Genomic DNA, 26,254 nt, shown 5'->3' on the forward strand with positions numbered 1-26,254 from the left:
ATCATGCCTGACAAACTTGGTGGCCTTCTAGGATGGGGTTACAGCGTTGGTGGATAAGGGAAGGGGAACTGACGTCATCTACCTGGACTTGTGCAAGGCATTTGACACTGTCCTGCACAACATCCTTGTCTCTAAATTGGAGAGACATGGATTCGATGGATGGACCACTCGGTGGATAAGGAATTGGCTGGATGGTCACACTCAAAGAGTTGTGGTCAACGGCTCAATGTCCAAGTGGAGAACAGTGACGAGTGGCATTCCTCGGGGTCGGTACTGGGACCGGCACTGTGTAACATCTTTGTCAGCGACATGGACGGTGGGATTGAGTGCACCCTCAGCAAGTTTGCCGACGACACCAAGCTGTGTGGTGAGGTCGACACACTGGAGGGAAGGGATGCCATCCAGAGGGACCTTGACAGGCTGGAGAGCTGGGCCCATGCGAACGACGTGAAGTTCAACAAGGCCAAGTGCAAGGTCCTGCATGTGGGTCGGTGCAATCCCAAGCACGACTATAGGCTGGGCGAGGAATGGATTGAAAGCAGCCCTGAGGAGAAGGACTGGGGGGTATTGATTGATGGGAAGCTCAACATGAGTCGGCAGTGTGCGCTTGCAGCCCAGAAAGCCAACCGTGTCCTGGGCTGCATCAAAAGAGGTGTGACCAGCAGGTGGAGGGAGGGGATCCTGCCCTTCTACTCCGCTCTTGTGAGACCCCACCTGGAGTACTGCGTCCAGCTCTGGGGACCCCAGTACAGGAGAGACATCGAGCTGTTGGAGCGAGTCCAGAGGAGGGCCATGAAGCTGATCAGAGGGCTGGAGCACCTCTCCTACGAGGACAGGCTGAGAGAGTTGGGATTGTTCAGCCTGGAGAAAAGGTGGCTCCGGGGAGATCTAATTGCGGCTTACCAGTACCTGAAGGGGCCTACAGGAAAGCTGGAGAGGGACTGTTTATGAGGGAGTGTAGCGATGGGGCAAGGGGTAACGGGTTCAAGCTGAAGGAGGGTCAATTGAGATTAGATGTAAGAAAGACATTCTTTACTGTGAGAGTGGTGAGGCACTGGCACAGGTTGCCCAGAGAGGTTGTGGATGCCCCATCCCTGGAAGTGTTCAGGGCCAGGTTGGAAGAGGCTTTGGGCAACGTGGTCTAGTGGAGGGCGTCTCTGCCCGCAGCAGGGGGGTTGGAACTAAGGTCCAACCTTAAGGTCTTTAAGGTCCCTTCCAACCCAAACCATTCTATGATTCTGTGGTGTCAAAAGCCTTGCTGAAGTCAAGGTATACAACATCCACTGCTGTCCCTTCATCCACCCAGCCAGTCATGCCATCATAGAAGGCTATCAGATTGGTCAGGCATGATTCCCCCCTGGTGAATCCATGTTGACCATTCCTGATAACCTTCTCCTCCGCATGCTTACTGATGACCCCCAGAATAAGCTGTTCTGTCACCTTTCCAGGGATGGAGGTGAGACTGACTGGCCTGTAGTTTCCTGGGTCCTCCTTCCTGCCCTTTTTGAAGACCAGAGTGATGTTGGCTTTCCTCCAGTCTTCAGGCACCTCTCCTGTTCTCCATGACCTTTCAAAGATTATTGAGAGTGGCTTAACAAGAACATCTGCCAGCTCCCTAAGCACTCGTGGGTGCATCCCATCATGGCCCATGGATTTGTGGATATCGAGTTTGCCTGGATGTTCTCTAACCCGTTTCTCCTCAAACAAGGGAAGGTCTTCCTTTCTCCAGACTTTCTCTCCTACCTCCAGGGTCTGGGATTCCTGAGGTCTGACCTTAGCAGTAAAGACTGAAGCAAAGGTGGCATTCAGTAACTCCGCCTTCTGTGTATCCTCCATCACCAGGGCACCCACCTCATTCAGCAGCAGGCTCACATTTTCCCTAGTCTTCTTTTTCTTGCTGATGTATTTGAAAAAGCCCTTCTTGTTGTCCTTGACATCCCTCGCCAGTTTTATTTCCAAGTAGGCCTTAGCCTTCCTTGTTGCATCCCTGCATTCTCTGACTACATCCCTATATTCCTCCCAAGTGTCCAGTCCCTTTTTCCACAGTCTGTAAACTTCCTTCTTCCCTTTGAGTTTTTCCAGAAGCTCCTTGCTCATCCATGCAGGTCTCCTGCCTCCTTTGCTTGATTTCCTACTTTTTGGGATGCACCGATCTTGAGCTCGGAGGAAGTGGTCCTTGAATATTGACCAGCTGTCTTGGACCCCCCTACCTTCTAGAGCCCTAACCCATGCAATTCTCACAAGCAGGTCTTTGAAGAGGCCACTGTGAACTCTCCTGAAGTCCAGGGTTGTAATCCTACTCATTGCCCTGCTCCTCCCATGCACGATCATGAATTCCACCATCTCATGGTCACTGCAGCCAAGGCTGCCCCCCAGACTTCACATCCCCAATCAATCCTTCTTTGTTAGTACAAGGTCCAGCAGCACCCCTCCCCTCGTGGGATCCTCCACTACCTGTGTCAAAAAGTTATCATCAATGCTCTGCTGGAACCTCCTGGACTGTGCGTGCCTGGCTGTGTTGCCTTTCCAGCAAATATCAGGGTGGTTGAAATCCCCCATGAGGACCAGGGCCTGTGATCATCAGGCTACTTCCACCTGTCTGTAGACGGCCTCATCGACTTCCTCTTGCTGATCAGGTGGCCTGTAGTAAAGACCCACAACAGTGTCACCCATATTAGCCTGTCCCTTAATCCTTACCCCCCCATCCCCTTATAAGCTCTCGACTTGTTCTTCATCCATCCCTGTGCAGAGCTTGATACATTCCAGTTGCTCTCTCATATAAAGGGCAACTCCACCACCTCACCTTGCTGGCCTGTCTTTCCTAAAAAGTAATAGCTATCCATGACAGCATTCCATGTGAGCTCATGAGCTCATGAGTCATGAAGCCTCAACACCCCTATCAGCCCAGTTCTGCCTCCTGTGCATCAGAGAGAGTCTGATAGGGGAATACTGTCTAACATCCCCTGAGGAGACTATTGCAATATCATTCTATGTCCATTACAAAGCAGTGCCTTGCTGCAGCTAAGTCTTACAACACAACAGCAATAAGGAAAAAAACATCTCTGGTCTGAGCAAACATTTCCAAAACCAAACATTAAATAGCTAAAACCATTTACATAACCATCACACCTCAGATAAGTCTGAAGGAAAGCAAAAGTACTAAGTGGAAAATACTCAGTCCTATGTATGCTTTTACAGAAAGAAGAAAATAAGGCTTCAGGCATGACATTGTCTCTGCCTGGCTGACTTCTGCTGGACCTCTTCAGACATGAGGCTGCAGCTAGGGTTCTTCTCTGTTGGTATGACAGGCTGCAGAGACTGGGGTTGACCAAGGAGCTGATCCCAGCCCTGGAATACCTGACACCAGCAACTTCTTGGAGCAGGACAGTCACAGGAATGAATCCCAAAACGTCATGAAAGATCTCCATGTACCTCTTAAGGTCTTGCTTTCACCTCCTATTGCAGATGCCATGGTGTTTCCACAGAGGAAGCTGAGCTAGCATGCAGGCAACATCTGAGTGGCCTGTGTTAGGTTATGTGATAAAAACTTGTCTGCACACCCACAAAGGAGTACAGAGAGACAATGGCAGGAAGGGGAGCCCAAATAACACCCTGCCCAGCTACTCCCAGGCCTGTCACAGGAGCCATCGCCCTGTCAAAGGCATTCCTTATCCAGCCCAGGGAAGCACGGGGGCAATGGGGCCCCCTGAGGAACAGGCCTCTTTGCCAGGCCCCTCTCCTGGCTGTCCTGGTGCAGCACAAGTCCCAGGAACCAGGTGTGAAACCCACCACCATGAGCCAGAGGGAGCAGCTCGCCTTTCGAATTGAGGAGGGTTGCTGCCGGGGGGGTGTGCGGCACATTGTGGATGCAGGGGAAGAGCAGCTGGGGTCACACAGGGCTAGTGATGGGATGCGTAAGGGAGGAATCAAAGGTGTGGAAGAGGAGGGTTTAGGTGATCTGGGCAGGAACAAACATAGAAATATAGAGGGGTATAGAGATAAAAAGGGCCGATGGCATGTAAACAGTGGCTGGTCAGTACACTTGTCTGTGCCTGATCACTGCAGTCTGTCTTGTCTTGTTATTAAACTCCTTTCTAGCTCTGTCCTGGGTGAGGGCTCCCTACTCAGTGTGTATGGGGTGTGAGTGCAGCACCGGCAGTCAGACAACGGGCTGAGGGCCCATGTGTTCATGATGCAACTGGACCAAGTGCAGGTGTGCAAGTGAGTGTGTGACTGCTAGAGCAGGTCAAGCTGGACCAGCTGGTGAGCAGGTCAGATGGCCTGGGAGCAAGGGGTGAGTGGCTCTCCAAGGGGTGTAAGAGTGCCTGTATCCTGAGGGGCAAGAGCGAGGCGGGGGTCAGCTATGAGACCGGAGGAGTCCTGGTCAGCTGCATTTGGATGGGGGACACTGGAGTGGGGCTGCAGCCTCGGGGGCCTGTATGTCCAGGTGCCAGCAACTGGGGAGACTGCGATCCAGGGGCAGCTGCTGGCCAGACCAAGTGTTCGAGCGCAGCTGCTGCAGGGACCCACCCTGTACATACAAACGTATTTATATTCTCACTAGTAGACCCCCATCCTGCTCAGCTGGGGGGGGAGGGCAGGATGAGGCTGTTGGTGCTGTCTGTGTTTACATAAACACTCTGAGTGTCTGTGATCTGTAGGACCACTCACATAGGTATATAAGTATGTATGTATACAGAGACTTATAGATAGATAGATAGAAAGATTTATGTATGTAAATACATATAGAGGGCATATACTTTTTCTCTGTGTCTGTTTATGCCTCCTGGAAATACATCTTCAACCTTGCTGCAGGATCATGGACCAGGGGGCGTGGATCTGGAGGCACGGAGCTGCAGCAGCCTTGCCTCTCTCAGGCTGCCGGATCCAGCATGGTGTATTTTCCTTTAACATCTGGCATAGTCAGCAGGAGCCAGCTGGGCTGTGAGTATTCCCAAAACAGCAGATTCAGTATTCCCAATATGATCCTTTTGCAAATGTGTTCTGTTAGAATTATTTACCAAACCTTTGGAATATTGTGAGGGAAACTCCTGGGCTAACCAGGGTGATGGACTAAGAAATACATACACAATATTGTGTACGTGAAGACTAGTGTGTAAATTGGCATTGCGAGTAGAGTTGGTTTCTTTTGAAAAACCGTTAGCCACAATAAACGGAGTCCTAACTATATTGACCATGAAGCAGGTAGAGACTGGAAAGCTAAGGTCAGGTTCTCTGCAAGCCACTTGTTGGAAGTTGAGTTACAAAGAGGTATTGACAGTTGCAAATGAGTGTCCTGAACCCAAGAGTTTATAATTTTGCAAAGTCTGGTAATAGAGCTCCAATTCATACATGAACACTATGGGCCTTTGCGAGGGATGGAAGGTGCAAATTTCATGACTTAAAATAATGATAGCTGTTTCATAACCTGCTAGCAGAATCTATAGAGAAGGATACCAAGGGTACATGGGACATTACTTAGGAGGGGTGTGAAGTTACATAAGGAGTGTGAGGACACAAGGCCTGTTGGGGCAGGACTGGAGGGCTGTGCTGGGCTCTAATGCAATATATATAAAAATAGAGCTGCTGGAGTGAGCTTTCTCCCAGGCTGCTCCTGGGATTTGCTTCAGCTCAAACCACTTTGGACACTCAAAGACCATCCCCAGGAACACTCATACATCTGCAGCAACGATTATCGGCCTGTCCTTGTCCAGGATCACTTCTCAGAACTCTCATATAACAACATAGACACACACTTAGCTTCTTTAAGAAAGGTGATATATCTTCTCACGTGGCTTTTAGATATCCATTAAGGCAATACCAGCTGGTTCTCCCACCTATCCACCTATTCTTGATACTCCATGAGGTTTGTGGATTATGACTTCCCTTTACAAACACTATTTTTCTCAGTACATTATATTTACCATCGTGTCCTCTGATTCTACTCATTATTAGCTTCTCCTCTTTTCCCAGTACAGGCACCAGGTTTATTGGGCCACAGTTCCCTGAAACACTTCTTAAAAATTAGCATTCTACTAGACAACTTCCAGATCTCCAAAAGTAAAGCAGTTTTAGTGAAAACTCACACACCACAGTCAATAGTTCAGCTGTTTCATCCTGCGCCTTTTTGGAAATCTTGTGTAAATCCCATCTGGTCTTGGTGACTTGTTACTACTATTCATTTTGTCTAGTTGGCAAGAGGCAGAATGTACAATCATCATAATTTGATTAGCTGAACAATGCTGGCATGGAAGTCAAGCTGTTTTTTTCCCAACACCATTTTTTTTCTCTGCTGCTACTAGGTAACATCCAAAATAAGCAATATAATTTGCTCTTGTACAAGGAGATGGTACAGGTCTGAGACCAGTTCTAAGTGGGAGCAAACAATCTGTATTGTTTCAATTGCTCCTGCCTCTGCTGCTTTTGCTGCCAGAATTGCCTGGGAAAAAAATGGCTTCCTGCCTTCACAATGCCAACATACAAATGATGGCCTGGTAATGAATTTTTTTCTAGTTTGCTTGCCTCAGGAAGGGCAGAAGGAAGTAGAAGACCTGTCATTTAAGGTCAAATAGCCCCACATCCCACAGGATGATAAATAATTCTTGTCAGTAATTTGCAGAGAATATGGATGGCTGCCAACTTTACAACTGCTGAAACAACCTGAAGATCGTATCACTGCTTTATGCTGGAAAAAAAGATAGAACAATAAGTTTAGGATAGAGATCACCTTTCCCCCAAAATACATGATACACAGCACTGACCATTTTGCAGTGTTCAGTAGTTAGCTGAAAGACATCTTCAATGCCCATGCTCCAGCATCACAACAGAAGCTCTTCTAGACCAGGGGTAGTTGACAGCTGTGAAAAATACTTGCAAATATATTTTTAGAAAGGAATCCCTCAAAGATTATCACTAATTCTATTTGGCCTTGGTACAGTGTCAACCTCATGCTTATTGATGCAGAAAATCAGCATGCAGTATCATACACTTTTGACAAGTTTAGATTAACTTCCTTTTCCCTTTACATAAATTATCTTTCAACTTCCATTAGAAAAGAGTGTGATTTAAAGTCAGGCTGAGAAGATGAACTTTTAGTATGTATTTTCAAAGCTCAATACATTTGTTTCTATTAAATGCAGGAACCCTTGCTGAGTTCAAAAGCGTATTTGAAGATACATCTTTCCATGAATATGCATTTATTTGCCATCATTGATCATTTGAGCCTAAAAATCACTCTGTCTAATCTGAGAAGAACTATGGAGGAATTGTCACTGTTTTGCCCATGCAATAGGAGACTGTATGCCAAAAAGCTTTCAATAAACCAAAATTTCATTACCAAATGAAACTGTGGGGTTACCATGGCATAAAATTGCACTGAGTCATGTCACAGTTCTGTGTCTTGTGGATAGTGTTTCTTTTCCTCCTTTTCTCCAGAACCGGTCCACACAACTTTGCAAACACCTAATTTAAAGCATAGGGAACACCCATAATGAACACTAATAATGTATATGATAGAGTATCTTTGTGGCTTTTAGAGACCTGCATGAACAGTTGAGGATGCAGTCCAAACTTACAGAATTACTAGTGCAGATTAATGATCTTAAAGGCCAGGCAACTTTGCATCACTGAAGATGTAGTGGAAGAATCCTATATGAAGGCTAAAACTACAAAAAAATTGTATTTTCAGAAGCTGTTTGAATTGATGGGAGATAACAAGAAGTTAGTTGCCTCTCTTTCCCTTTCATTCTTCCTGGTGTACAGCAAAACAATAACCTGTTAAAATGGAATGATAAAAAGTCTGAAAGGTGGATGGTATGAGGAACAAATATGTATCTGCTTAAAAGCCTAGGAAAAGAGGGTTGGGTATGAAACATGAGAATAGCTACACTAGTTCAGACTAAAATGTCCATCTGTCCCAAAGGTGTCAGACGGTTGCAGATACAGCAACTTATCAATCAGTGGTTTGGGGACTTAGTCTAGGCAGGCTTACTTCACTGGCCATTTGTACTAGGAAAATTATCCCTTCATGAGCATCCAATGGCAAAGATACTGGGTAACTGTAAGGATCAAAGCTATTTAGTGCTATGAACAGGTGTGGTATTACACCCTGCACTAAATGCAAGGAACTGAGGAGTCCTTGCCAGAAGCACAGGAACAGAGAAAACAAATACTCTTTTATCCACAAAGAGGAAAGAATTTATAAGATAATCAAATGCACAAATTTTGCAGGTTATGCTTTGCATGGTATCTAACCTCTCAGCTACCAAGACAGGCTTACATTTACATTTTATATATTGTTTGGCAAAGCCAGAATTACGAGAAGTCATGAACACGTTGTTTGCATGATGATGCCTTGATTGATCAACCCATGTTAATAGCATAGAATTTACAGAATTCTGTGAATAGCAGAATTTACAGAAACCATGCAGATGAATCAGCTGGTACAACATGTGTTTAGAAACTGACATGATAAATGTGTGGCACTTTCCTTGACAGATAAATTGCTGTAAAAGACTCCAGCCATACTTATGCTTTTGATAAATTGGCATCTGCATATATCATGTGAAAATAAATACTATGAACAACAACGTATCAGTCAAGATAGACAACAGACTCATCACATCAGTATCATATCTACTTCTGCAGAGGTATATACAGTTGTCCTGGTTTCAGCTGAGATAGAGTTAATTTTCTTTCTAGTAGCTGGTACAGTGCAGTGTTTTGGATTTAGCATGAGAATAACGCTGATAACACACTGATGTTTTAGTTGTTGCTGGGTAGTTGTAGTGTCTACACTAAGCCAAGGACTTTTCAGCTTCTTAGGCCCTGCCAGGTGTACAAGAATCCAGGACAGCTGACCCAGACTGGCCAAAGGCATAGTCCCTGACACGTAACATCATGCTCCATTTGTAACTGTGGAAGCCAGCCGGGAGGCAGATTTGCTGCTTGGAAACAGACTGGGCATAGGGTGTTGGGTTTTTCTTCTGCATATGGTGAGCAATTGCATTTGTGCATCACTTGTTTTATTATTGTTGTTATTGCTATTATTGTTACTATTATTATTATTCTCTTCCTTTGTTATCCTATTAAACTGTCTTTATCTCAACCCACAAGGTTTTTTTTTCCATTTTCCTCTCCATCCCCTTGGGGGGTTGAGGGGAAAGCAAGTGGCTGTGTAGTGCTTAGCTGCCAGCTGGGGCAAAGCCACAACAATACTTCTAGAACTTACCTGGTATGTTTACCTGAATTGACTTTAAATGTGCTTTCAACAAATCTTCCTGGTACATGATGTTTTCTGAGTCTTTACATGCAACTCATTTGGTTAATTGGTTTTTCAAATTAAAAAAAACTTTGAAGGTTCAGTTTATCTAACTAGAAGTGGAAATTTTTACTTGGCACAAGAGAAGTCTTTTATGCATGATTTGCCCAGAGAAGACATTATTCCCCCATTCATACAATGAGAAGCAAGGTAGACATCAAGACCCCTGAGTCCTTTAGCTCCTCAGTGCTTTACTGGGATGCCCCAAAAAGTCATGATGCTCAAGGATACACATACAACCTTTCCTTGTCTTTGTATACTTGTTCTTTCAATGTAATGGCCCTGCAGCCACAGAAAAGGAGGCCTATTGGATGGTTATCAACAGGGGACACTCTCCTATGGGAATGACACTGATGTCCACATATATCCAGGAACTTGGGAGCCCTTTTAAAGGACAACTATATGCTCCGGAAAACAAAAAGAAGCAGCAATTGTGGATCTGTCTGTATTATCTAGAAGATAATGTTCCTCCTCAGACTGCTCCTGAATTTTTTTATTGCTTCATAATGTCCTGTGTAAGGTGGGTACCCCCAAAACATACATTCCCTTCCCACATCCTTTCAGCAGCACCAGATTAGAGTTCCTGCAGGACCTGAACAACTCTAACCTTGGGCCACAAGTGATATTGAGAAATGTGGGAAACCTTGCTTATGCTCTGCAAACCAGTCCCATCGCTCACAAGAGTCACAAGAGCAACGGGGCTGCCAGCCATTTTCTGGGGCCACAACAGAGTGCACACCCCATGCTATTCCGTTGCTAAACTTCACAGTGCTACTCTCCAGCCACTGTAGCCTACAATGCCTCCAGATCACAACTTACCCTCTTGTGGCCATTTTGGAGAAATGCCTCTGCACTTGGTTTTCTCTCTCTCCTTGAGGGACTCTTCTGGTTTCCCTGCTCCTCATGCAGGTTTTCAGAGAAGACTGTACCTGAGACAAAGATAGAGAAGATACAGTGTGCCCTGAAGATGGTATGGACTTGTCTCCACCATTCTAGTTTGGTGGAAGCAATGATGTTTTATTTTCAGTATTCCAGATACACCATAATAAATGGTGTGGAGAGGTATAGGGCTGCTTTACAGATATTTGGAGTTTCCTGAGGGAAGTAGTGTCAGACATCATTACCTGTGAAGGGGGAATGAATTTTTGTCAAAATAAAACAGAGGTTCTGGTTAAAAGTTGCTGGCAGCAATCATGAATCTGGGACTGTCATCACCTGTAAAAGTAGCTCCTTTTGGCTGGGGGAAATATGCAGAGTCTGGAGCTGGTTTCCTGAAACTCATAATTTGCACTACCTGCAGTCCCTTGTTTCTCATGAACCCAGGTCCTCCCCTAATAACTTGTGAGTTCCCAGCCATGCTGGAAGATTATCCTTATTGCTTCTTCTTCATTCTAGAGGTCCTCCTTTGGGGTAGTCATTCTCATTGACCCTTGCAGTCAGATGCCCTGCAATCCATTATGCCTTCTGGCAATGAATTACATCTCCTTTCATCTGTTTTGAACCATCATCCTGCTATTTTCATTTGCTGTTGCATAGTTCTTACATAAAAGAGAAATTGAATACACCTATGACACTCAGGATTTTTTGGATAATATAGATATATTACCTTCTCCACTGAATATTTATCAAGCTGGAGAATCAAAGTCTACTTAGTCATAACTTCAGGTGGAGGTTATTCCATACCGGTCATTTTCTTCTTTCCTTTTGCATGCCTCTTCTGAAGTAACTTGTTCTGCCAATCTGGCAAGCAGACACTATATTTCAAAAGCAGCATTAATACTGATTTTCAGTAATTCTTGAAACACTGGGGAATCCCCAGAGGCCAGGTATAATTTAAAATTCTATAAATATTATAAATGTTTGTAATGCTTATAACAGTGTTGTAAATAATAGACTAATCATATTGATATTGATTTGAGGCAAACACTGGAATACTTGATATGCCAAACTAAATACAGTAATTTGTACTGTCTTTTTAAGGAAGCTTAAACTGTGTTGATATTTATGAGTTTATATACTTTCCTGTTAAAAGTAATAATACTAATAGCACACAGGTCTGTTGTTACTGGTTTTCATTTGTATTTTAGTAAGCTAGAACACCACAAAACTAGAGCAATATACACTACACAGATTAAAAATTGCTTAAATGAAAGGTGTCAAATGATTCTGCATGTGTAGGGTCATCAGTGGGTGGGTGTGCCTTTGGAAAGGATTGGTTCTTCACCATATACTGTTTTAATAAATACAATTACCAGGAGAAAATGCAAAGTCACTTTTATTACAAAAGAATTGGATGAGTCAGATACAGAAGACAAGATAGTCTCTGATAAAGACTAATCATGGTTCCCTTATCCCTATGGTTAAGCTAAAGAAGCACATAATTAAAATGCAAATAAAAGTACATATAGCAAACAATGAAGAATGCAGCCTGTAATACAGATGGAGAGGGTACCAAAACCAGGTATTGAGACTGCTAAAATGTTTTTACACACAAATTCGGTGCTGCAACCAGCCCAGCTAATTTGAATCTTTGATACATAGCAATTGGTCAAAGAAAAATACAGTAATAATATTATCTCCACATCTGAGCAGTTATCACTGTCATTTCATGTGACAAACTGGCAACAACTCTGATTTTAAAAAAACCCAAACAATGTAATAAAAGGATTGAAAAACATACTAAAAAGGACTCCAGAAGCAAGAGAAATAGCCTAAACAGGACACGTCTCAACACTGCATGGTGCAATGCCAGACTGGAAGGACTCCATTTTCTGTAACAGAATCCAATATAGCCTCTTAGATGCCTTTAATTCCTATACAGTGTGCCTAAATAGCAGGCATCATGAACATAATCCAAAACAAACAGCCAATGAGAACTGTGTAAATGCATCAAGGACATTCCTTAGATCAAGCCAACATGAAGCAATGACAACAATGCATCTGAAAATCCATCTCTTTCCAGATAGGGACCTGGGTCAATTCTATAAAGAAGCGATAAGATTTCATGGCCTCTAAATAATTTTCTGACAATTGTTTCTTCTGCATTTATAATAAAAAAAAGATGAGGTAATGATGACAAATCTACTTTGCTACCTCATCTCCTTTACAAAATAATCTAATGGTAAGAGCATTTACCCATGTTGTGAGAGACCTGAAATCAACTCCTACTGTCGCGTGAGGAATTCAGATCCCAAGCTCTCATTCCCGTAGCTATATGCCTCGCAGCAAGCTGATGGCATGTGCATAGGCCCATGTGGGAACGTTCTCAACATTCTCAACATTCTCAACATTCTTAACATTCTCAACATTCCTTCTGAAGTTCTACTCTTCAAGAGGTTAAAAAAAAAAACAAAACAAAACAGAAAAAAAAGGCTACAGGAGTCCTTGGGACACAGGCAGAAAAGTAGAGATGACTCTCTGGAAATCCATCTGTTTAGCTCTACATGCTAAATCTTATTCAGAGGCCTCTGAATAAATGGACATTTCCTTGCTGGTGATCCTACAGACCTGTGGTTATCTCTGGCTTTCTCATATTTGTTCTAACTCAGAACACTTTGAATTTTTTCTTCACATCAGAGCAGCTTCAAGAGAAAGGATGAAGAGTTTTATTCCTTTCTTTCCTCATTGTAACTATCTTGTAATTGAGTGATAAAGCTGCAGACTAAATTAATAATAATAAATGTGAAATGATGCCGATGAGAAAAAAATTAATCCCATTTTTACACATTTTTTTAGAAATGAGTTCTAACATGACCATCATTACGCAGAAGATATCACACAGATACAATAGCTATTCCTCTGAAAATATTAGCTTCTATGCTTGGTAATGGTTCAAAAAGGGAAATAAATTGTTTTACACTATTACGGAAGGAATAGATCACAACGAGAAACTATTACATAAGTGTATAAATACGTGATGTACTCACAGCTTGAATACTGCATGCAGTTCTAGCTACACGTACCCCAAAAGGAGATGAATGAACTGGGGAAGGCTGAGGGAAGGTGTGTTGGGTTTGCGTGCCAAGGTTTTGGTAGCAGGGGGGCTACAGGGGTGGCTTCTGTGAGAAGCTGCTAGAAGCTTCCTCCATGTCTGATAGAGCCAATGCCAGCCGGCTCTAAGACGGGCCCGCCGCTGGCCAAGGCCAAGCCAATCAGCGCCTCTGTGATAACATATTTAAGAAGAAGAAAAACACTTAGAGAGAGAGCTTTTGCAGCCGGAGAGAGGAGTGAGAAGATGTAAGAAACTCTGCAGACACCAAGGTCAGTGCAGATGGAGGGGGAGGAGGTGCTCCAGGTGCCGGAGCAGAGATGCCCCTGCAGCCCGTGGTGAAGGCCATGGTGAAGCAGGCTGTCCCCCTGCAGCCCATGGAGGAAGGATGAGGGGGTGTAGAGATTCCACCTGCAGCCCGTGGAGGACCCCACGCCAGAGCAGGTGGAGGCACCTGAAGGAGGCTGTGGCCCGTGGGAAGCCCACACTGGAGCAAGTTCCTGGCCGGACCGGTGGACCCGTGAAGAGGGGAGCCCACGCCAGGGCAGGTTTGCTGGCAGGACTTGTGACCCCCGGGGGGGACCCCACGCTGGAGCAGTTTACTCCTGAAGGTCTGCACCCCGTGAGAGGGACTCCATGCTGGAGCAGGGGAACGATGAGAGGAGTCCTCCCCCTGAGGATGAAGAAGCGGCAGAAACACCGTGTGATGAACTGACCGTAACCCCCACTCCCCATCCCCTTGTGCCGCTGAGGGGGGGGAAGGTTGAAGCTGGGAGTGAAGTCGAGCCCGGGAAGATGGGAGGGGTGGGGGGAGGTGTTTTAAGAGTTGATTTTATTTCTCATTCCTCTACTCTGTTTTGCTTAGTAATAAATTAGATTAATCTCCTCTCTTAAGTTCAGTCTGTTTTGCTTGTGACAACAATTAGTGAATGATCTCTCCCTGTCCTTATCTCAACCCACAAGCGTTTCGTTACACCTTTTCTCCCGTTTAGTGAATGAGGGGAGTGAGAGAGCGGCTCTGGTGGGCACCTGGCCTCCAGCCGGGGTCAACCCACCACAGAAGGATAGTAATAGTGAACAAAGCAACGTGATTGCTTCTGAATTAGGAATTATTAAGGAGTATAAAGGTATGGGTGCAAAAAGAGAGCAGACAGGAAATAACGTTTCGCTGTAGATGACACCAAATAACTTTTCAGATGGATGGCTCAGAACAAATAAAAGTGGTTGCTCTTCATACATGCAGTTAACTTACTGACACAGGATGTTGTACATGCTGAAAGCTTAAAGGAGTACAAAAATGACTGAATAATTTCATAGAAGAATTCCATTAAGAACTAGGGATTCCTTGAACTGTTAGCTTTCACAGGCTGGGAGAGCACTTTGGGTAAGCAGTACTAAGTGTGTACCCATTTCTTATATTCTTTCCTGTACATCTTTCCTGGCCATGGCTAGGGACAGAACAAGGGGTTTGAGGGATAACGTAGGTGTTCTTATGTTTTTGTCTAAAGGTTTTATGGGTTGAAGTGGCCCATGGCAGAGGAAGGAATTATATCTAGGTCTTTTACTGAAGGACAGGAAGGTGGGAGGAAGAAAGCAGCTGATTTTAGGAAATGCTGATCTTTATCCCTATGTGTCAACATTTATGCGCCCAATGTAACACCACTTACACATCTACACTTAGAAGACACTGTTACTTCTACTCACCACCATCTTCATAACTAATATCCAGTAGCTACCACCATTGCTAGTCCTACCAGGTCAAAGATGAGGCCAATGAGCACCTCCAGCAAGAGATCTTGAGAGAGAAAGACATGGACTTGTTGGAGCGAGTCCAGAGGAGTGCCATGTAGATGATCAGGGGGCAGTTCACACAGACTTAGAAATCAATAGTTTAAGTGGAGAGAATAAGAGATAAAAAGCAAACAAACCGTATGACTGATCCCTAGGCTAATGTAGGGCAATAAGTAGGCCAGATTAAGTAAGGACTGCAGACTGGAAACTACATAGTGCCCAGCACTAAGAACCTGAGGAACAACGGGGGCAGCACACAGACATGAATAGTTCGGGTTAGAGATAGGTCAGGGTCGAGGACTCAAAGACAGTTAGGGACAGACTTGGGCTAGGGAGCATGGAAGGACTGCAGGTGAACATGGGGAGGGATGTGAACCAGGAATGAGGCTGGAGATAGTTATATGTAGCAAAATCCCAAAATGTTTGGAGAAGTGTACATCCATGACTCAAGAGGATGAAGAGTGGAGAAGAACACCATCCTACCATTATGTTCTATCCCCACACAACTTCTTGAAACAAATCAGTGTTGCATTTATGATCAGTTACTGCCATGTAATTAATACTTTTTCACCTGTGACAGGTTCAGTTCATAGTATGCTGCCAGGGTCAACATTTCCCTCAAATATGAGTTGGCTGTGCTGTCATCACACTAGTGACCACTTATTTACCACATAGCTTACTAATGGCTGCCATCAAACAGGGAGTTCAAAGGTAGACTGGCTTTGGAAGATGTGATACGGATAGGTCGTCTGTGCAAAAGATGAAGAAGGGCTTTTATTCAATATATGAACCAAAACTTCAGAGATAACACATAAAACCAAGCATTTGTAGTTTCACCTTCTACCTCAGTGAGACATCCTCACTGAGGGAGATGGCAGTGGTGATAACACTTGTCCAAAGTGTGCTGCAGTGAAAAATTGTTATAGTGGTTCAAGAGGTCAAGGATGCAGTGGAAAGATGATGGTGAGCTCCCACTACTGGTACAGGTGGTGAAGTGGATTCCCCCAGTAGTGACAAAGGTCAGTTGTAAACAGTGGAGGGGCACATAGTGCTTCGTTTGGGAACATTCCTCCATTCCTGACAGTGGAATTCCCTCCTCTACACTCATGACTTGGCAGGCAGCACATCCCCAACTCAGAAGCTATCACCATGTCCAACTAGAGCTTTCTTGTGAATGAGTTCTCCGCCTACACACTCCTAACACAGGGAGCTGGTATCCAGCAAGGCTCCAGTAAATGCTTGTGAAAAACAAAGACTCCCGCATCTCCTCCCAAAACTACTGCACCTCTGTGATGGAGCATGTTAAGTGATGTTAGAATGCATGGCCACCTCCTCCAGCCACTCCAGCCCAGTAATCCTGCCTGGCCACTGCAGCCCCACCTGGTGCCCAGGGACCCAAGGTCTCTGCCCAGGCTGAGGGAAGCAGATGCCGCTTTCTATTTGTGGGTTCAACCAGTAGCAAAGCTGAGCATGTGTCCCAGAGACACACACAGACACAGAGACACATACAGAGAGGATACTGACACAGGTGGACACAGAGACTGCCACAGCCAAGGTGTTGCCATCAACAGCACCCACACAGGGTGCCATCAACAGGACCTACATCACACGAGCACAGAGAGGTATCCCCTCCTCCTCTGGGACTGGCAGAGACAGGAAGTCATTAGTGCAGGCACACATACACTCACCAATTTCACAAGCACATGCACATTTGCAGCTCCCTTGAGTCCACCACAGCCCCTTTGTCTCCCCAGCACCCCTGCTCTGACCCCAGCCCTCTGACCCGCCCCACAGTTACCTACTGGTCGGCTGGTCCAGCTTGATGCTCGCAGACACGCAGCACACACACACTCATCCCACGGGCACCCCACATTCACAAGTCCCCCTGGGCATACCTGCACAGACCACACCTGCCTGATACCCAGCTTGGACCCAAGGACCCCTTACTGACCAGCTTGTCCAGCTTAAAGTTTGCTGGTGAATGCACACGTACACACTATGCACACCAGGACTGGAGAAGACACAGATGCTCAGTTCCCCGCAGCAGCAGACACCAACCACACGGGCTGCTAATTCTGGTCCCACTGTAGCTGCTGGCACTGAGCCCCTCACTCACCTCACTCACCCTGGTGTCCCCCAGTAGCTGGTTTTGGGAACACACACCATTCCCACCCACGTGGCTGGAAGCTAGAGACCCTCACTCACTCCAGTAGCTGATGGTGAGACCCCACTGGCTCCAGTATCTGACACCAGAGGCCAGAGGTGTCCCCAGCCTGACTCCAGTAGCTGACACCAATTTTTACTCACACATACACAGAGGCCTCACCAGTGGCTGGCATTTAGTCCATGTATGCGCACACATACACAGGACAGAGAGAGATTACGCAGAGAAATAGTTACGAAAAGATTGAATTAGAAGATGTAAGAAGACAGGACAGAGTGTGGTGATCAGGTGCAGGGCTCAGCCAGATAAGCACACTGACTGGTCCCATTTTACATGCGACCAGACCCTTTTTGTACCCCTTTCTGTTTAACCCCCTCTTTGTTCCTATCTGCTCCCCCTTCCCCTGCGTTTCCTGAGTGGGTTTGTACAGCTCTGTCAGTTCCTATGCCCACCCCAACTCTGTTTGGGATCCCCCGTGGTTCACAGTCTTATCAAGTATGAAGTCCAGGTTGATCTTCCTGGAAGTGGCACCTGTAGTTTCTTGATAGCCCATCAATTAGTGTGACTGGTGAGGTTCGTTTCCTCTCATTGTCTCCATGTCTGTTTTGTCATGTCTGCACCTCTTTAATGTTCTGGTTTTGGCTGGCATAGAGTTAATTTTCTTCATAGTAGCTGGTACGGGGCTGCGTTTTGGATTTGTGCTGATAATAGAGATTTTTATTCACCACTGAGCAGTGCTTACACAGAGCCAAGGCCTTTTCTGCTTCTCATCCCACCCCACCAGCGAGTGGCTGGGGGTGCACAAGGAGTTGGAGGGGACACAGCCGGGACAGCTGACCCCAATGACCAAAGGGATATTACATACCATGTGACGTCATCCTCAGTATATAAAGCTGGAGGAAGAAGAAGGAAGAGAGTGGAAGTTTGGAGTGATGGCGTTTGTCTTCCCAAGTCACCGTTAGGCATGATGGAGCCCTGCTTTCCTGGGGATGGCTGAACTCCTGCCTGCCATGGGAAGTGGGGAATGAATTCCTTGTTTTGCTTTGCTTGTGCATGGCTTTTGCTTTACCTATTAAATTGTCCTTATCTCAACCCACGAGTTTTCTCACTTTTCCCGTTCTGATTCTCTCCCCCATCCTGCCGGGGGGGAGTGAGTGAGCAGCTGTGTGGTGCTGAGCTGCTGGCTGGGGCAAAACTACGACAGTATATATTGTTTCTGATTCCCCCTTTTACCTTACTTTGCCACCTGACAAGGTCCTTGATCTGGTAACCTTTCTGGAATAAATGTTTTCACACTCTCACATGCCTTCATCAAGTAGTGTGACTGACCGGGTTTGGTTCCCATCACCTCCTCCCTTACAATTTGTCAGTCAGGTTTCTGTCCTGGTAGGTTCTCGTTTATTGCTTCTTTCCTTTCTTACCATCCCTTGCGGTGTCAAAAAAGGTCCTTAACCAGACACTCTTAAAGGAGCAGACGCTCTCCTTCCATATATCCTTACAGATCAAGTCAAAGTTATTCTGGTTCGATGTTCAGCCTGCTCCATGATGTCCACTGCAGAATAATGGAGTGGCACAGAGACCAGCCTCCTTCCCAGAGGCTGAGACCTTGAGTACGTCGGCAGGCCTCCGGTATTGCAAACCTACAGGTCAGGATTGCAAGTCTCTGTTGTGGTCCATAAGCTGGCCGCTGTCTTACTCTGTCCCAAGCTTGAGGCTGGTTTCAGGCTTGCCAGCACCCCATATGGTGGTATAAAGAAATTTAATAAAAGAAAAATTCTGCCTCACTAAGTCTTCCTCCTTCTCTATCAACATGTGTAGGCAGACAGAGAGGATAGGATGGGATCCATTAAAATCATAGTTTGTAAAGTAGTAATTGCGCACAATTTGAAAAAAACCCCGTGTTGTTGGTTAAAGCAAGTTCTTGAGGTCAGGAGCCAAGTGTTGCCTTATTTGGCATTATCAGACCTGTCTTTGGGTTCCTCCATCCTGGCACAGAGCAATGTGAAAAGAACAGGTCAGTGCAGCTGACGCCATACAACCTTAAACCAATCCTGTCTCTGAGTAATTAGCAGAGAGATCAGAGCTTCAACACGTTTACAACTAAAGAGTAAATTATTATTGACCAAAAATAGAGTGCTTGAATGCTGTGTGGGCAGGAGGTTACATATAAAGAGCCACAGCTGAAGGCAACCTTATTCTTTGTTACCTCAGCATCTCACGGTAAGTCCCATCTGCTTGCTTCATACTCTGACCGTGGCATCTCCACAGCTCTGCAAAGAGGTGGAATATGTAGGGGCATTTTCCTCTCATTCCCCACTTCTAACGTTCCAGGTCATGCTTTACATGCAATGTCAAGGTTATATAACCCAAACTGCTCCAGTGTGGTGGCACAAGCAGAAGCAGAAGAGCCATGCCATGCCATTCCTTGGAGATGCCTTCTACAAACTTTGCTACCTCCAAGCCCTATGAAAGGCACATAAAAACTAACTCTGAAGGCAGTTGAAATTGATTGGGAAATATATATTTAATGTAGCTGATCTTTTCCTAGACATTAGATGTATTTTCTGCAGATTATGGTAATGTGGGGAGGAACACAAGATTTTCTTTGGGATTTGGCTCTAGCTAAGAGTTGTAAGGCTCTGTGTACAGTTCAACTGTTGGAAGAGACTACACAAGGTGTATAAATGTTTGATAGAGCATACGCTCAAGACAATAGACTGTTTTTGATTTAACTCTTTCTGTTCTTTCTTTAACCATTCCACACAGATACTGAAAACAGATAACCTCCTGGGCTCTCTGATCCTGGGCTCTCTGAAGGTAAGGGTTTAACAAATAACATGTAGTTTTGCTAATTGATCCTAAGGAATGAGTGAAGCTCACCCAGACAATGGCAAGGGCAGGTGGCAAAAGGCCATGTTGTAGAACCAGGTTCAATGAAAAGAATATATGCTATTTTAATCAATATGAACATATTCAAAGTTCTTGGTAGGAAATACTGCATTTATTGGGAAAGAAAAGTGACAGATACTCAAGCTTAGCCAAGATGACATGAGAGACAGCGACACTAAAGTCTTTTTGTGGTGTAACCTGGGATTCCAGGATTTATAGATGATTAAAATTCACCCCCTGCCATCTGCACAACTGCCAGAAATCTGAAACTGAGGTGGTGTTCAGAGAGGAGGCTCAAAGCACAATTCAAGAAGACTCTAAGCTTATCCTGCCTTAAGTCAGTTTCCTCTGAGGTAAGGTCTAGAAAATTATATGCTGACTTTAGCTTATCACACAGGTCCTGAAACCAGAACAAAGTTCAGCATAATCTTGTCTCCTGTCTGATAGATAGATCTGTTTATGTACAGAGAGTGACCTTCACAGAGAACTCCATTTGCACCACTCCCTTCTAGGTTTTCTGGGGAAGGCTAGTGATAGAGTGATGGGGGAGTTCACCACAGCAACAGAAGAAACCCTCCACACATGTGCTTTCCATCCTAGTAACAAAAAATGTTCACTGAAATTGGAGGTGGAAGAGATGGAAGTACAAGTTATTCTCCCAGAGAATGCCTTGTTCTCTGTTCATGAATGCATAAAGATCTAAATTTTTACATTATTTCCTACCAAAGATATTCAGCAGTTTAACAGACTGTGCCCCTTGAGAAATTTTCTGATAAACTATTGGCATTTTCTGGTGCTCTGCTTAACCTTTTCATGGACACTGTGAATTAATTTCTCTCTTTCTTTCACATTGCCTTCCCTTGACCCTCTCAGAGGCAGGATCACATAGGCAAAAATTCTGGGCTCTACAAACATAGAATAATACTTTCAAAGTAAGTTAAAGGTTCTGGATTCTGTGCTTTGAAACTCCTGGGTATTAAAGGCTCTGGCAAGATGCAGTCCCTCAAAGTCCTGCGAGATGCACATCCCATAGCAGAAAGATTTTGCTGACAGAGATCAGCACTCCCACAGCAATGTGTCCAAAAGCAGCATTACAAATGCCTTCAGACTCTCTTCATCATTTTATTGCACATAAAACCACTCCATATTGATTGTTTCAGGTCTGTGATGCCTTGGAAGTCTACATTTGAGTTGTTCAATTCTGTCCCTTTATCTTTTTTAGCACCACAGTGCATCAGACAGCACATGAAACAGCAGGAGTTTAGAACTGTTGGGGTTTTTTTGCTAGGCTGTGAATTAGCTTGCCTGGGGAAGAACATTCTGTTAATGCTAGTTCCTGCCTACATTATTTCTGCCTGTGTTACTTCCAGATGCTCTTGAACTATCCATGCCAGTCCTTCTGACTGTAGCAACCAATAGCATCTATTTGTGTTGAAGAATTTTACTAGACATTGCTAAAAATGTAAAATAAAACTGAACATAAAGCAGTTTTCTGAAATATTTCTACTAGACGAATCCCTAACTGAATGACTGGTACATATTGGTACATTAATTTTCTTTTAATGATTCATAACCAATATTACTCTATGTCATTGGTTATGAATCATTAAAAGAAAATTAATGTACCAATATGTAATATGTTAAAGCTAAAAGGTACTTTGTAATTGAAATTCTTTGAAATGTTATATCAAGTACTTATTTACCTAGATAGTACTATGCTATTAATTATTACCTTCAATATACATTATATTCCTGTATTTGCTAATTTTGCTGCAGATCTACAAAGATGTTTTATTTTTGGTTCATATGATGTTTAAACAAGTTTGGCTTTAGATACGTGATGACTGACCCTCACAATTTGTTCCAGTGCTTGGTACAGACAGAAACTAGTTGAACTTTCCCAGCTTGGTATTAAAACATAGAAAACAGAATGATGCCAAGGATACCTCCACCTAGAAATTATGTGTGAGAGCCAATCTACTTAACTTATGGATCTTACTTGCGTCTAAATTTTTAATGAAACAATTGAAGTGGCTATGTGTATGTGGCTTTGAGAAGTATGTGGCTGTGCAGCTGTGTGAACAGCAGGTGAACATACAGTAGGAAATGCTTTTGAAGACTTCTAGCTTGACATTCTCTTAAGTGCCTGATGTTGATTAGTCTTCTTCCTTTTAGTCATAGATATAAATTACAAATGCACAGGCTCTCTGAAACTTTTCTGAATTCCTCCAGAGCAACTCCAGCCATGAGTACAGATGCAGAGATGGCAATCTTCGGAGAAGCTGCTCCCTATTTACGGAAATCTGAGAAGGAGAGAATTGAAGCCCAGAATCGCCCATTTGACGCTAAGGCAGCCTGTTTTGTAGTGGATGACAAGCAAATGTTTGTGAAAGGTACCATACAGACTAGAGAAGGTAGCAACGTCACAGTAAAAACATCTGATAATACAGTAAGTGATACCAACTGTTACTCATACATGATCATCCAGTTCAGGCAGTTCCCTGGCTTACATTTCTTCTCCTATTGTTCCCTTCTGGTTTTGTCAGACTGTGACTGTAAAGGATGATGAAGTCTTTCCTATGAATCCTCCCAAATTTGATAAAATCGAGGACATGGCCATGATGACCCACCTCCACGAACCCGCTGTGCTGTACAACCTCAAAGAGCGTTATGCAGCCTGGATGATCTATGTAAGTACCAGCAGCAGTCTTCCTTTGGGTAGCTAGGAGGAACTGCTCTGCCAGACTAAGGGGAAGCCAACGTGCTGTCTCCCTTCCTCGCAGACCTACTCGGGTCTCTTCTGCGTCACTGTCAACCCCTACAAGTGGCTGCCGGTGTACAACCCAGAGGTGGTGTCGGCCTACCGAGGCAAGAAGCGCCAGGAGGCCCCTCCACACATCTTCTCCATCTCTGACAACGCCTATCAGTTCATGCTGACTGGTGAGTCATTTGGCAAGAATGGGAAACCCTGATAGAGGCAGGACTGGCAGCTTGGTCAAAGAACAGTTGACAGTTCAGGCTTCTTAGGTGCTGTTCTACTCAGTGCCTGATGACAACAGCTCCTATAGTCATATGGTACAACTCAAGATTAGTCTGCCTATGGCATCTTAATGACCTCTGTGCTGCCAGATAATAAAAGAAAGGCAGTAGCTAGCTATATGGCTTTGTGCCCACTCTCCTAGTAAGAAACTTAAAGAAACAGTAAGGAAGGAACACAGCAGAGAATCTGATTCCAATTAAAGAATACTTAAGTCAAGGTCTATACATAATAGAAAACAAAGAATAAGTGGGAAGCTTTATAAAGAACCACTGCTTGAAGTTAGATTTTGGGCTGCTCCCTCCCTCTGTGCACAAAAAAAAATCCACGTGCAGAGTAATGCAGAATTTGCCTTATCTGGTTACAAAGTGATAAATACAGTTACAATATAGTTCTTTCCCTTAAAGTCAATTAGTTATGTTGAGGAACAAAAAGCCCTCCACATCTCATTTGAACAAATCTTTCTGTGACTTTGTTTTCAGATCATAACAATCAGTCAATCCTTATCACGTGAGTATGTTTTCGTATGTGTGACAAAGCTGACAGAGAAGTAAAAATGGTCCCTGTTTCCTGTAACAATTAATATTTTCATTCCAACAGTGGAGAATCCGGTGCAGGGAAGACTGTGAACACAAAGCGTGTCATCCAGTACTTTGCAACAATTGCAGTCACTGGTGAGAAAAAGAAAGACCAACAGCCCAGCAAATTGCAGGTATGTCATTGGCTCCCCCTTCTACTGTTTGCCCAAGACTCTGCCTGCAGAGCAGAAATCAATGCATCTTTTTGGGTTGCAGGACGATCAAAAGGTAGAAAGTGTAGTGCAACTGAGGAGACAGCCAGGATGCACAGTCTGAGCACACCCATGCTCAGTACCACTGCCACCCGGCCTCCATCCCTCTGAACACTAGTGGAACTCTACTCAAAGAAACATTTTCTTAATGTAGGAAAGGCCCAAGCCTCAGTTTCTCTCCAGTCTCAATTTACACAGGGGAAGTCTTCACCAGGGAGAGGAAGATAACATAAGGCAGCAGTTTTCTGTTTGCTGACTGTCTGTCCATGTATCTGTCCATCGGTATTCTATAGATCGGCCACATCCGCAGCACCCGAGTGGTTGCAAGTGTAAAGAGAGCAGTTGGTTCCCACCGACGCCTGATTGTGCCATTCCTATTCCTTGTTCATTCCTACTGGCAGGGGAAATGCAGGAACTCTGAACTGCAGAGTGGTTCCACTGAAGTTAAGAGTCCTTTCAATTGCATCAGGTAATAACTTCCACTGGCTTGTTCTCCTGCCTGTGGTCAACGTAACAGCCCTGAGGGGCAGTGTATGAGAAGGGACTGATCTGGGACAGGTGGGACCACTTGCCTGACAGTTAGAAAGTAACCTCAGAAAGGATCCTTCCAGGGAAGAAAGCACATGTTCTGATACCCCTGTCTGCTGAGCAGCCCAGCTGCTGCAATCTGAGCCCACTGGTGCATTTGCAAGGCGTGGGCTTCATTCCCTAGCACAGAGCAAGCAACAACAATCTTGTGGCACAAGTGTGTGTCAGCACACTCTGTGAGATGGTATGTGCATCAAAGCGGGTGACACGTGTCAGCATGTTATTTGAGTACCCAAGGGCACAGCAGAACCTAAGGAGATTCCGAGGCCGAATATTCTTTTTGCACTCAGAGGCAGATGTCTGTGATTGATGGGTTGTTATGGCGGCAAGTTCATCACAAGCACTCTTTCCATCAGCACCATTTCAGAATCTCCTGGGCTCAGCTTTCACCAGCTGCTCACTACGCCAGGACTGATCTCAGAAAAACTTTGAGACAGCTGAGAGATGTACTCATTATGTTTGATATAAGGAAAATCACCTAGCTCTTAGATGGACAATAACCTGTTCTGCCCTCTTCCAAGTTTATTCACAGAATACTCTATTTTTTTTAGTATTCACAGTCTTTGTAACAGTAGAATGGGCCTCTTCATAAGAACATTAAATAAAACACTCAGGTTATAGTTCTGTCTAGCCCAGCATCCTATCTCAGATACAGGCTGAAATCAGATGCCAGGCAAGAGTATATGAATAAGGGAAGCACGTAAAAGCATTTCCCCAGAATACTGTCTCAGCCTCCAGCACTTTGTCACTCAGCCTATAAACAGGACTCCAGAATGAACTCATGTAAAGAATTCCCATGTCTTTTTCCATACTGTTCTCCATGCACAAATGCTCCCTTGTGAGTTCCTTGGTCTCAGCTGTACACTAAAAAGAGGTTTGGTGTTGGTGTAGTCAGCTGCACTGACACACACATCCTTTCCTTAAATGAGGAAGCTCATTTAGAAAGCTGAAAAATACATGTGAGAGGGCATTACTCTAGGGATTTGGGATTTTTTATTGAAAAAAAATAGAAAGAGCTTCATATGCTACTGTGTTGCCTTAATTTTATAGAGTCCATCTTCATGGTGGACTAATAAAAACTAATCTAAACCCATTGTGCCATCTGCAGACAGTTTTGGGAATGTCGCTCCCTCTCCATTGCAAGATGCTGAAGGCTGCACTGAACACCATGTACAAAGATGCAGCAACTTGAGCTGTGCCACTAATCTTTCATCTGGATAAAACCTGATTTTTTGTTTTCTCATTCTTTGCTTTCCGTCTCTGTCTTGGAAATTATCCCTGGCAACACTTTCATGCCCTGACTACGTAAGGATCAAACACAATGACTTTACTAGAAGCCTTGAGAAAAGCTTTGCTCTATCATTCCAAAAAAGCACACAGTGACTCTGCTTAGAGTATTGCACAGAAAAGGAGACACATGTCACAGAAGCTTCCTTCCTTCCATATTTTTGCAGTTAACAAGAGTGATACAATAGCGAAGGTTTACATGTGGATGATTTCTTCTGCAGTCATGCAGCAAAAAGCTCAAAGAGTTTCTGTTCTCTGCTTTTTAAGTTTGGTATTTGAGTCTCAGGCTTTGTCCCTGTCCCACTCTTCTTTTTGAAGCATGTCTGGAGATGTATTTCTGGATTCTGAAAGGCTGCTGGTTGTTTGAATGCAATTGCAAAACTTTACATTCTCCCTTGCTA

General features: G+C 44.5%; 1 protein-coding gene and 1 long non-coding RNA gene across 10 annotated transcripts in view; one reads left to right on the top strand and one right to left on the bottom strand.

The window, feature by feature from the left end:
* Window positions 1-8,475: 8,475 nt before the first annotated feature.
* LOC129214558 (uncharacterized) overlaps window positions 8,476-26,254 on the bottom strand; it is a 49,280-nt gene continuing 31,501 nt past the window's right edge. For both annotated transcript variants that reach the window (XR_008579727.1, XR_008579728.1), the window contains one exon: window positions 8,476-10,248. This is a non-coding gene — a long non-coding RNA (uncharacterized LOC129214558). The remainder of the gene's footprint in view (window positions 10,249-26,254) is intronic.
* LOC129214549 (myosin-4-like) overlaps window positions 22,397-26,254 on the top strand; it is a 37,556-nt gene continuing 33,698 nt past the window's right edge. For all 8 annotated transcript variants that reach the window (XM_054846401.1, XM_054846394.1, XM_054846395.1 and 5 more), the window contains exons 1-5: window positions 22,397-22,600; window positions 22,698-22,841; window positions 22,935-23,091; window positions 23,671-23,698; window positions 23,789-23,900. In XM_054846401.1, coding sequence (XP_054702376.1) covers window positions 22,397-22,600; window positions 22,698-22,841; window positions 22,935-23,091; window positions 23,671-23,698; window positions 23,789-23,900 — 645 coding nt within the window. The remainder of the gene's footprint in view (window positions 22,601-22,697; window positions 22,842-22,934; window positions 23,092-23,670; window positions 23,699-23,788; window positions 23,901-26,254) is intronic.

Source organism: Grus americana, chromosome 18 (genome assembly GCF_028858705.1).
Source record: "Grus americana isolate bGruAme1 chromosome 18, bGruAme1.mat, whole genome shotgun sequence".
NCBI lineage: Eukaryota > Metazoa > Chordata > Aves > Gruiformes > Gruidae > Grus > Grus americana.